General features: G+C 40.7%; 1 protein-coding gene across 1 annotated transcript in view; it reads left to right on the forward strand.

Moving 5' to 3' along the window:
- Positions 1–12,907, forward strand: part of CFAP54 (cilia and flagella associated protein 54) — a gene marked incomplete at its 3' end in the record, with an annotated part of 303,390 nt that overhangs the window by 18,272 nt on the left and 272,211 nt on the right. Inside the window, exons 4-5 of the mRNA XM_082850839.1 lie at positions 4,025–4,196; positions 8,922–8,980. Of these exons, the coding sequence (XP_082706965.1) occupies positions 4,025–4,196; positions 8,922–8,980 (231 nt within the window). The remainder of the gene's footprint in view (positions 1–4,024; positions 4,197–8,921; positions 8,981–12,907) is intronic.

The following is a 12,907-nucleotide window of genomic DNA, read 5'->3' on the forward strand; positions in this document are numbered from 1 at the left end:
GAATGTCCTATAAATATCAATTAAGTCCATCCTGTTCAATGTATCATTTAAAGCTTGTGTTTCTTTATTTATTTTCATTTTGGATGATCTGTCCATTGGTGAAAGTGGGGTTTTAAAGTCCCCTACTATGATTGAGTTGCTGTCGATATCCCTTTTTTTTTTTTTTTTGTGGTATGCAGGCCTCTCACTGTTATGGCCTCTCCCATTGCAGAGCACAGGCTCTGGATGTGCAGGCTCAGCGGCCATGGCTCATGGGCCTAGCTGCTCCGCGGCATGTGGGATCTTCCCAGACCGGGGCACGAACCTGTGTCCCCTGCATCGGCAGGTGGACTCGCAACCACTGCGCCACCAGGGAAACCCCTGGTCGATGTCCATTTTAATGGCTGTTAGCATTTGCCTTGTGTATTGAGGTGCTCTTATGTTGGGTGCATAAATATTATAGTTGTTACATCTTCTTCTTGGATTGATCCCATGATCATTATGTAGTGTCCTTCTTTGTCCCTTGTAATAGTCTATTTTAAAGTCTATTTTGTCTGATATGAGAATTGCTACTCCAGCTTTCTTTTGATTTCCATTTGCATGGAATACCTTTTTCCATCCCCTCACTTTCAGGCTGTATGTGTCCCTAGGTCTGAAGTGGGTCTCTTGTAGACAGCATATATACGGGTCTTATTTTTGTATCCATTCAGCCAGTCTGTGTCTTTTGGTTGGAGCATTTATTCCATTTACATTTAAGTTATTTATCGATATGTATGTTCCTGTTACCATTTTCTTAATTGTTTTGGGTTTGTTATTGTAGGTCTTTTCCTTCTCTTGTGTTTCCTGCCTAGAGAAGTTCCTTTAGCATTTGTTGTGAAGCTGGTTTGGTGGTGCTGAATTCTCTTAGCTTTTGCTTGTCTGTAATGGTTTTAATTTCTCTGTTGAATCTGAATGAGATCCTTGCTGGGTAGAGTAATCTTGGTTGTAGGTTTTTCCCTTTCATCACTTTAAATATGTCCTGCCAGTCCCTTCTGGCTTGCAGAGTTTCTGCTGAAAGATCAGCAGTTAACCTTATGGGGATTCCCTTGTATGTTATTTGTTGCTTTTCCCTTGCTGCTTTTAATATTTTTTCTTTGTATTTAATTTTTGATAGGTTGATTAATATGTGTCTTGGTGTGTTTCTCCTTGGATTTATCCTGTATGGGACTCTCTGTGCTTCCTGGACTTGTTTAACTATTTCCTTTCCCATATTAGGGAAGTTTTCAACTGTAATCTCTTCAAATATTTTCTCAGTCCCTTTCTTTTTCTCTTTTTCTTCTGGGACCCGTATAATTCAAATGTTGGTGCCTTTAATGTTGTCACAGAGGTCTCTGAGCCTGTCCTCAATTCTTTTCATTCTTTTTCCTTTATTCTGCTCTGCAGTAGTTATTTCCACTATTTTATCTTACAGGTCACTTATCTGTTCTTCTGCCTCAGTTATTCTGCTATTGATTCCTTCTAGAGAATTTTAAATTTCATTTATTGTGTTGTTCATCATTGTTTGTTTGCTCTTTAGTTCCTCTAGATCCTTGTTAAACATTTCTTGTTTTTTCTCGATTCTGTTTCCAAGATTTTGGATCATCTTTACTCTCATTACTCTGAATTCTTTTTCAGGTAGGCTGCCTATTTCCTCTTCATTTGTTTGGTCTGGTGGGTTTTTACCTTGCTCCTTCATCTGCTGGGTATTTCTCTGTCTTCTCGTTTTGCTTAACTTACCGTGTTTGGTGTCTCCTTTTCGCAGGCTGCAGGTTCATAGTTCCCGTTGTTTTTGGTGTCTGCCCCCAGTGGGTAAGGTTGGTTCAGTGGGTTTTGTAGGCTTCCCGTTGGAGGGGACTGGTGCCTGTGTTCTGGTGGATGAGGCTGGATCTTGTCTTTCTGGTGGGCAGGACCGTGTCTGGTGGTGTGTTTTGGGGTGTCTGTGGCCTTATTATGATTTTAGGCAGCCTGTCTGCTAATGGGTGGGGTTGTGTTCCTGTCTTGCTAGTTGTTTGCCATGGGGTGTCCAGCCCTGCAGCTTGCTGGTCATTGAGTGAAGCTGCGTCTTAGCATTGAGATGGAAATCTCTGAGAGAACTTTCTCACCGTTTGTTATTACATGAGGCTGGGAGGTCTCTGGTGGACCAGTGTCCTGAACTTGGCTCTCCCACCTCAGAGGCTCAGGCCTGATACCCAGCCAGAGCACCAAGACCCTGAGCACACAGCAGGCTGAGAGGCTTGTCTGCTCACCCACCTGGGCAGGTCGGGGCTTTGGAGGTCAGATCCCAGGGAGAGGACTCTTACCTCTCATTTCTGATTGTTCACTAAACCCACTGCCTCAGGCAAGGCTTAAATCTTCCCATTCTTTTTATCCCCCCTTTCAGAGCTCCATTTCAGGGCTCTTTTTTTTTTTTTTTTTTTAACATCTTTATTGGAGTATAATTGCTTTACAGTGGTGTGTTAGTTTCTGCTTTATAACAAAGTGAATCAGTTATGTATATACATATATGCCCGTATCTCTTCCCTCTTGCGTCTCCCTCCCTCCCACCTTCCCTATCCTACCCCTCTAGGTGGTAACAAAGCACCGAGCTGATCTCCCTGTGCTATGCGGCTGCTTCCCACTAGCTATCTGTTTTACATTTGGTAGTGTGTATACGTCCATGCCTCTCTCTTACTTTGTCCCAGCTTACCCTTTCCCCTCCCCATATCCTCAAGCCCATTTTCTAGTAGGTCTGTGTCTTTATTCCCGTCTTACCCCTGGGTTCTTCATGACCTTTTTTTTTTTTTCTTAGATTCCATATATATGTGTTAGCATACGGTATTTGTTTGTCTCTTTCTGACTTACTTCACTCTGTATGACAGACCCTAGGTCCATCCACCTCACTACAAATAACTCAGTTTTGTTTCTTTTTATGGCTGAGTAATATTCCATTGTATATAAGTGCCACATCTTCTTTATCCATTTATCTGTCCATGGACACTTAGGTTGCTTCCATGTCCTGGCTATTGTAAATAGAGCTGCAATGAACATTGTGGTACATGACTCTTCTTGAATTATGGTTTCTCAGGACAACCTCAGAGGCCTTTGATCTCTCCTAGCTCCTGCATGTAGCTTTGTCTTCCATCTGCTTTGCATCTTTCACACTTTTGTCAGAATTAATTTCTAAAGTGTAAATCAAATAATTGTACTCCATTGCTCTTTGGATTTGCCCTTTTGCCGTAGTCCATATTCCTTGCAATGGTGTGGAAGCTCTCCATGTTCTGACCATGGACCACCTCTATAGCCTAATTTATCTTAAACCTTCTCATCCAACTTTAAAAAAGACTTTCAAATCAGTGACCACAGCAAGCACCTCAAGCATTCCTAACACTGTGTGTGCCTGGAACACTTTTCCCTCTGTCAAGAGCCTTGTCTTCGTCATCTTTGACTCCCTGTTGCTTAGCGTGTGGCAAACAGAGGTGGTCAGCAAACATTTGCTGAAGGAATTGTGTAAATGGTAATAATTACATCTGAATTAATATGTTAACATGCCATTGTGGGGCTTTACAAAAATTGATTCAATTCTATATTCTTGGAAGTAGGATTTTGTACTTTTTTTTTGCTTTTGAAAATTTTTTTGACCAAGGAAAGGTGATCTTAACTAAATGAATGCTTTGAAGAAACCTATTTTACCGTGTTTCTTTCCATATGTTAGTCCAATAAGGCTGCTGTAACAAAAATCCAGAGGTTGGATGGCTTAAACAACATTTATTGCTCACAGTTCTGGAGACTGGGAAATGCATGATCAGGGTGCTGGAAAATTCAGTGTCTGATAAGGGCCTGATTCCCCCTGTGTCCCCATATGGCAGACGGCGAGGTTGCAACATATAAATTTTGGGAGGACACAAACATTCAGTCTATTGACCTCTACTAATTTATTGAATCAGTTAAGAAGAATCGTTTCCATTTTAGTTTTGTACATTTTAAGAAGTGCTTTCCTAAGTTGCATACACGTTATTTATATTCTTTTTCTTTTCCTCATGTGTTTCAGTTTCATGCTTTAAGTGGCAGAAATATTTGCAACTACCAGCTGGTCTGTGACAGTGACATGAACCTGCAGAATAAAGAATCTGTGGCCCGGTGTCTGCATATCTTGTCCTCCTTAAGGCTCATCATGCAGGTGGCTTTGCCACAGGAGCAACTTTGCTGGATTATATTCAATGGTATATGTCAGTGTCTTTTATTTTTCATTGTGTCTTTCAGAAAGGTATTTAAATACTGAGTTTGATGGTGACTTGATTACCTTGTGATTTAAAACATGTTCATTTCCTCTTAGGGGCAAGACGGGAATAAAGATGCAGACCTACTAGAGAATGGACTTGAGGATATGGGGAGGGGGAAGGGTAAGCTGGGACAAAGTGAGAGAGTGGCATGGACATATATACACTACCAAACGTAAAATAGATAGCTAGTGGGAAGCAGCCGCATAGCACAGGGAGATCAGCTCGGTGCTTTGTTACCACCTAGAGGGGTGGGATAGGGAGGGTGGGAGGGGGGAGGCAGACGCAAGAGGGAAGAAATATGGGGACATATGTATATATATAACTGATTCACTTTGTTATAAAGCAGAAACTAACACACCCTTATAAAGCAATTTAATAAAGATGTTATTTCCTAATAGGATACTTGCGGGCTTTTTTACATTTTTATTATATTTCAGTTTGTCCTTACGAGGAGGGACTTATACAGCATGTCTGTGGGTTTTCTGCTCAAGGGAGGGTCAGAGGCTGTGGGGATAATCAGTTTCACATATATACAAAATAGGGACCATAGTTAGTAAGTAAATATAAATGGGGAAGGATCGGAGGACAGGTTAGATCGTTTCTAAGCATCATGTGTTTATTGATCCTCTCCATGAACACTTCGGCCAATGACCAGGGCTTCCTATGCATCAGCCTTCTTGTCCTGCTTGATTTTGAGTGAGGAGCTCTGAGAACGTGCATGTATGTATGTGTATAGTGTATTTACATACATATATATGCATCGTACAGATACACATATGTACATGTATATGCATTATATATGTATTATATATGTTTCATGAAATGAATCTTATCTATCAAAATGTAGCATTTGTTTTTTCCTTTTAAGACTCACAATTTAAATTCAACTAAAATTCTCTTTAAAGTTACAATTTGAAGTTACGATGAGTCGCCTGATGAGTCGCCTACAGTATTGTTTTCTGGATAACATATTCCTGAAAGAAAAGTAATAAGAGTGTTTTCTGTGTGTCTAAGACCAGGGCAAAATAACCTGGAAGAAAACATATTGGATTTTCTCTCATCCATGGCAACTGACAGTACATTTCCTAGCCTTTTACTTCCTTGATCTCCCCAAATAATTTGACATTTTGATTGTAATTAGACCTTACATTTGCTACCAGAGGTAAGGCTGACTCTGGAAGACATTTTTCAGTCCAGTGATTGTTAAGCTTTTGGGCCTCCTCATCCTCAGAGTTGCCACGGCTGTCTCTGCACCTGGATTGCTCACACATCTTGGCAGGGATTGAACAGGCAGAGCTTCTGTACTCAGGAAGGAGTGATAGGCCTGAGGGTTGGGCCCTGCAGTCAGGCTTTGCTTGAAAGGTGGAAATGATGCACCTGTCTGAAACCCTTTTCAGATCACACACAAAACCCCCCAATATTCTTAAAAAAAAAAGGCTGAACGATTTCTGTATCTTCTACATCCTTTTTCTGGTGTGTGCTTTTTCCTTATACATATGACATCGTGTTCTAGATTTTATCCTGTTTCCTAAATAGTTTTCAGCTCAGCACTATGGTTTTAGAATCTAGCCGTGTTGCTATATGTAAACCTAGTTTGTTAACTCTGCCTGCTGAATTGTATTTGGCAGATAGCTATGCACCCGTAGGGATGGGTACCTGGTTTGCCCTGCCTCTCTAACTGCACAAATAATTCTGCAGTGAATATCCTTGCCTCTGTCCTTTTATAGACCTGTGTGAGAGTTTTCTGGGACTTATGCCCAGGAGTGAGGTTCCTGGATTGTGGGAGATATATATACTTAGTGTCATTAACTGCTGTTCCTGTTTTAGTTAATTCATCTCAAACTTATTAAGTGCCAGGCATTGTTCTAGATGCTAGGGATACAGTAGTGGACGACAGACAAAAACCCTGTTCTCATGCTTACATAATGCTTCAGGGATATGATGAACAAGTCAAGACTAAGTGATGTATCAGATGGTGATGAGTGCTATGGAGGAAAGTAGAGCCGAGAAAGGGGTTAGGGAGAGCACTGGCTGGGCTGGGGCTGGGCTGCAAGTTTATTTTATTTTTTAAAAAAGATTTATTTATTTTATTTTAATTTTTTGGGCTGCATTGGGTCTTCGTTGCTGCGCACAGGCCTTCTCTAGTTGCACTGAGTGGGGGGCTACTCTTTGTGGTGGTGCGCGGGCTTCTCATTGCGGTGGCTTCTCTTGTTGTGGAGCACGGGCTCTAGGCACACGGGCTTCAGTAGTTGTGGCATGAGGGCTCAGTAGTTGTGGCTCGCGGGCTCTAGAGCTCAGGCTCAGTAGTTGTGGTGCACAGGCTTAGTTGCTCCGCAGCATGTAGGATCTTCCCACACCAGGGCTCGAACCCATGTCCCCTGCATTGGCAGGCAGATTCTTAACCACTGTGTCACCAGGGAAGTCCCGGGCAGCAGTTTTAAGTGGAATGGTCATGGTAGGCCTCACCTGAGATGAGATGCCGTTGGAGTAAACACCTGACTGAGACATCTGGGTGTTTGGGGGAAGGGCATTCCAACTGGGAGATTAACAAGTGCAAAGAGCTTGTAGTTTTAAAACTTTGGAATTTAAGTCACGAAAAAATAAATTGACCTGCAGTCAGTTTCTCAAAATACATTTGACCTTTCCAGTTAGATGTTAACACTCTTTTAATTGACTATTATACACACACACCCTTGTTTTTAAGACATTTAACCAGTCTTTGTTCTTTCACAAAATCTAACTGGGTAAATGAATGTTGGATAATATCTGACATCTCAACTAACCTGAACCCAACTCATTTGAACCCTCAAATAGTCAAGATTATTTTGGTGGTGGCTATCTTAGATGAAAAGGAGTCACATGACAAGGCAATAAACTCCGTATTAGGGATTTGGTTAAAAATCAAACCAACTCGCAAAGATAGCCTGAGAACGTAAAGGTTTAGTCTGTGCTCCGTTTTGTACCATGTACTCTCTCCATCGGGCTCCTGCCGTGGAATCTGTGAGCCAGGCCAAGATCCTGAACCATCAGAGAAGGATTCTGTTATAGTCAGGGTGCACTAGGGCTGCAAAGGTTAAAGGCACATCTTTGAAATACAGAGGGCCCTTGTTATTCTTGAGGGCGGTCTCCTGGGGCTTTCTGAAATCCCACAGCTCCCACTGCTGAATGTTTGGGCTTCTGGCTTACACCTGAATCACGTGTTTTGTGGAGAGTCATGTGTTTCCTATGCATATCCTTACTTGGTGACTTTTTTTTTTTTTCCCCTGAAAACACAGTTACACAGTTGGGTCAACAAAGCCAAGTCGAGATGAGAATGCGGAGCTTGAGCTCTTACTAGCTGAGTGGTTTTTTCCCCCAGTGGATCTTACATGAGATAAACAACTCTCTGTCATGGGAGCAGGCACACTAAGAATGTGGGGGACTTGTATTCTCTGTGAACTTTATGGTACTTTAAGTGTTTAAGATTCTATTCAGTACTTTTTGGTCACTGATTTGTGTAATGTTTATTATGCTTGCAGATGTATTTTAATCAAGGGATGTGTGTTTTGGAGCAGATGCTGTTTTCTCAGAAGCTTTTAAAGTTTAAACGTGAACATAGGATTTGGAATTGTTGAATTTTGGTGGTTATGAATTTTAGATGAGATATTTTATAGAAAATATTTAGATTGATTGTCATTATAATTACATGCCTTTTTAAAGCATGGTATTATACTGTTTTTTGGGTTATGTTTATAGCCTGATAATGTCCTTTGTATACAGAAGGCTATATGGTGATGTCATTCCCCACTCGTCCTCCAAATGCTGCCATAAAATAGTCTTCTATCCTCATTTAATTAGTGGCTTGATTTTAAAACAAAATCATACTTGAATGATCTTAAATAGGAGCTGGAAATGGCGTTTTTCATTAGAGTGCTTATGGGACGTACCTTAATAATGGGGTAAATATTATATGAGACAGTGAATGAATATAATACAACCTTTTATGCATTATGAGTTTTAAATTATGAGTTTCCTTCTTGCGTATTGTGTGCCATCTGATTAAATGTGTATTCTAGTCTTATTTGGAGATAAATCTTCAGTTTTTCAACTGTGAGGAAACCATGGGAATCCATAACATTTTATGTGAATTAATAAAACCACAAAGTACATAAATTATGCTACTAAAATACTCTTTTGTTCAATATATTTCAAAACTTAAACTGCCTTTAAAATGAGACTAAAAGAGGTGCTTCCCTGGTGGCGCAGTGGTTGAGAGTCTGCCTGCCGATGCAGGGGACACGGGTTTGTGCCCCGGTCCGGGAAGATCCCACATGCCGTGGAGTGGCTGGGCCCGTGAGCCGTGGCTGCTGAGCCTGCGCATCTGGAGCCTGTGCTCCGCAACGGGAGAGGCCACAACAGTGAGAGGCCCGCGTACTGAAAAAAAAAAAAAAAAAGAGACTAAAAGATTCCTGTTTCAACATATTTAAAATATGTTCATATTAGTTCTTTCAGTAATTTGGCTACAAGTTACAAAAAAGTTTATAATGATTATAACTCTCTGGCCAGTATCAGATTTTCTCATGAGAAAATCACTTGTTTTGGGAGCTACCAACTTAAACTGCAGAAATTGGAATGTAAAATTTCATCATTTGACTGTAAAACATGTTAATCTTTTTCTCCATCTAGGTACCATTTACATTTACACCATTTGCAGAAAACTGATGATCATAGGTCACTCTTCTAAGGTATGGAATTTACCGACAAAATATCTTCCCCTGTAATTCCTGGCTTTCTTAAGACTTTTGTTAGCATTGCATACTAAACAAAGAAAATTTGTGAATTATATAACAAAATTTAGTGAATTTACATAGGTTTACTGTTTTTAGTTTTCCTTTAATATGATCATGTAAAAATGTAGACAATAAGGTATTAATGAGAAGAAAGAATTTCTAAAATTGATAGGTATTTCTCCAGTGCCCTTCAGTCTCTCAAATTAGTCATAACTTGTCAATACGTTACTGAACATCCATCTGATAACTATATCTCTAGGGAGGGTGGCCATCCATTCTAGCTTGCCCAAGACAGTCCTGTTTTATGCCTGTTGTCCTGGAGTAAGTATTAATAGTGCCTACTTTCACTTTTAAAAATGTGCTGGTTTGGGTGATAAACTATGGTTAGCCTGTTTATGTCTTGTTATGGAGCTTGGACTGCATTTTGCTCGAAGAGCTGGACTGTACTTATGGTCCAGACACTAGTTGGGTGAATAAACTCTTAAACTATGTCCCAGTTTTGAGCTGACTTTGTTTTACAGTAAGATTCTCACTGACCAGTACTTACTGCTTGGTTTCAGCTCGAGGAAGTGGCTGACACTTCTGTTGACTTCCTTACCATGTTGGTAGCACTTCTGTCTGCAGGAGACATATTTATTCCCTGTGTTCACTGTCCAGTCCTTGGAATGTAGGCCAAGAAGGGAAAATATACTCTCCTTGAGACCATACTTGAGTTCTTTCTGGCATTTGCAACACTACTACTTTAGTCTTCTCAGTTGCATGCAAAACCTTGCTCTGAATATTCTAACGCTCAGGACAGATATTTTTTCCTTATTTCCTCTAAACACAGCCAAGTATCTTAAAAGTTGACAATGCTTAAAAAATAGATAGAAGCAAAGATATTTGCATGCTTAATGGATAACATTAACTGGGTGTTCTCTCTCTGTTCTGTTCCTTGCATTTAAAAGCTCTATTACTGACAGTGACTTGAACAAACTCTCTGCCAGCTTTTTGAGTGTGACTTAAAATGAGGGGAGACTGTCCCATGTATAATGTAAATTTGGCCTACAGACTATTCCAACGATTCTCTATCCAGTTCCAGATGATTTCCTAAAAAGAATTTGCAATCTTCTGTTGCACTTGCTGTAGCAACAAATACTGCTCCGTGGAGCCATCGTAGTTTGGTCTGCTTATAGCATTTGTCTGGCAGAACTTTGAAGGGCAGAGATGTCTGTGCCAACATTTAACTGTTAGTGTTTGTACTTGTTAATGCTGAGAGAATTTTAATTTAACATGATAGTCATCTTAAAATAATTTCTTATTTATACCCTTTGTAAGACATCTTCTTTCCCCCTCATATAACTTGAGTTTCTCTCTGACAAAATAAGGAAGGCCTGAAGGAGGATCGTTCTATGTCCCAATCTTGTGGGATGGGAGTGGGGGAGTGAGGAATGCAAGAATTTGGGGGTGGTGGGTGGCTGTACAGTTGGCACTTTCAGATCAGGGTGAAATTCTTTCAGTTTGTTCAGTATAATAAGTTTCAAGGAAATTAATTTTCACCCTGAAATTCACAGACCCTCAGCTGACGAGTTGATTCCTGAGCTGAGACTATAAATGGACTCGATGGGTCCATTAAATGGGGACAAGCCCCTGGCAGTCCAGCCACATCTGAATCCTCCTGATTCTGTAGCTACTTTAGAGTTCAAGTCTGTTATAGCAAAAGACAGAAGGAGAAACAGATGTGGAATCCTTAGGCTTTTCTTGATGTCACCCCAGAGCAATCTAAAGTCCTATTCCTATAGGAGCTGGGAATTATGATTACCATTTGTTATTATTATTGAATCCCTACTCTGTGTTAGGTACTGTGCGAAGGGCTTTGCATACACAATAATGCCATAATAGTCTTATGAGGTGGATACCACCACCATCACTGTCCTTTGTCGAATGAATGCTTATCATCTCTATGGTATGCTTCTAAGCGCTTTCACATATTATCTCATTTAATCCTCACACCAGCACTTTGAGAAGGTGCCATCATTACCTTTATCTTATAGACGAGGAAGCTGAGGCTTAGAAAGGTTAATTCGCTCAAGGTCACACATCTAGTTAGAGATGTAGTGGGAGGCCAGAGCCAATGCCACCCTGTACTGCCTCTCAACACCATTAGAATAAGGCGTGTCTGTTGGCGTATCCCATGACCCACCGTATTTTGGTTCATCTCTGCAAATGGAGGAGTTGTGTGGGAGCTCCTGATATAATGTTGAAATATTTTCTGACATGACTGAAGGCATCCTGAAGACCAAGACTGGCCAGGGCTTTTCCCCGAATGGGAAGCACTTTTGTGCTGAGGCAGGTCACCAGCATAAGCTTAGCGAATGGAGGGAGGGCAGTTCTCTAAGCCTCTTTCCCTAAAGACATAAGACAGTTTGCTTTCCTTTATGGTAAAAGCTGTAGTTTCTTCTGAGGCATTTACAACTGTAGTATAGTACTCAGCAAACATTAAAGAATTCAGTAGAATCTATTTATTCTAAGAAAATGTTGATTTCTGTTTTCCCTATTTACCAAATTGAAATAGTTTGGTAAAGTGTGTGGCTTGAACAGTGGTTGTCAGATCAGTCCTCATATGGTTACATAAACTTCAAGTCCAGACTTTGAAATGCTTCTCAATGTTTTCCCTCAAAGGGTATGAGTTGATATAAATGACGCTGCAGTGCCATCCTGTGGCTCAGCTGATTAATTGTGTGTGTGTTTTTCCTACCTGACACCTGAACCATGCTTTTGCTGGGCTCCTATAATATAGTTTTTCAAAGTTGCTTTTTTTTTTTTTAAATGAAGACAATAGTCCTCCTGAAATCGTCAAGTTTTTATTGATAGAAATAATTCAGGGGCAAGAAAAAATGCTACAAATTAAGAGAGGTTTTTTTTTTTTTTTTTTTGGAAATGGCATTTCATCTTTAAAACCTGAATGATGGTTTCTCAGAGCCCTAAGTGGAATGATGGCTTTTCTCCTTTTTGTCATAGTTTCCCTGTTTAGTGGGAAGAATCCTGCTGCACTTGGGAATCCAGAGACCTGAATTTCAGCCCCAGCTCTGTCACTTACAAGCAGTTTAGTCTCTTGGAGTCAGATTAGGTTACTTTTAAGGTCCCTTCTGGCACTAAAATCTGTGATTTAGGGTCTTTGATGCTAAGTCTGAGGCCAAACCCAAACATCATGTGAACAGCTGTTCACTGATGCTATTTTTACTTTGAAATGTGAAATTTCTAATACCAGGAATCCTGAGAGCTTTGGAAAGACGTGGATATAAAGGGGGGGAATTTATACATGGTTTAATTCCACCTCCCCCCAAATACAACAACCTGAATGTAAAAATCCACAATAAGATTTCTGTGCAGCAGGTACGAGGAATTCAAGAGTTTTGATGACTGTTAATTCCATATCAGTTGTGTGGCAAAATCAGCAAACAATGACAGCAGCAGCAACGAAAACAGCCATAAAGCAACCCCAGGCCAACTTAGTAGAGATATAGTGTCCAGAACCAGGGAGGGGGAGTTTCCTTTCACTATGGTCTAGTTACACACTTTAAAGGGACTTTGGCAACCTGGAGCAAAGCCGTGGAAGACCAACCATGATGGGAAAGGGAAGTGCAGTCCTGGGAGGTATAGAAGTGCTTGGGGATCTTTTTCCTGGAGAGGGAGCTGGGGGAGAGGGCAGGCTGCATAGGTGCTTTCAGATTCTTGGAAGGCGGTGATTTGCAAGTTGAGTTTTGAGTGGTCTTGTGCTGTTCCAGAAGACATAACTAGGATGAATGCACCAGAGGTGTGTCAAGGTTGATTGCATTTCAGATTACAGAAGTTCATGTTTAGAATTGTCTTCTTATGCCACGTGGCATATTCCTTGTTACT

This window comes from Leucopleurus acutus (assembly GCF_964270905.1).
Source record: "Leucopleurus acutus genome assembly, chromosome: 11".
NCBI classification, from domain to species: domain Eukaryota; kingdom Metazoa; phylum Chordata; class Mammalia; order Artiodactyla; family Delphinidae; genus Leucopleurus; species Leucopleurus acutus.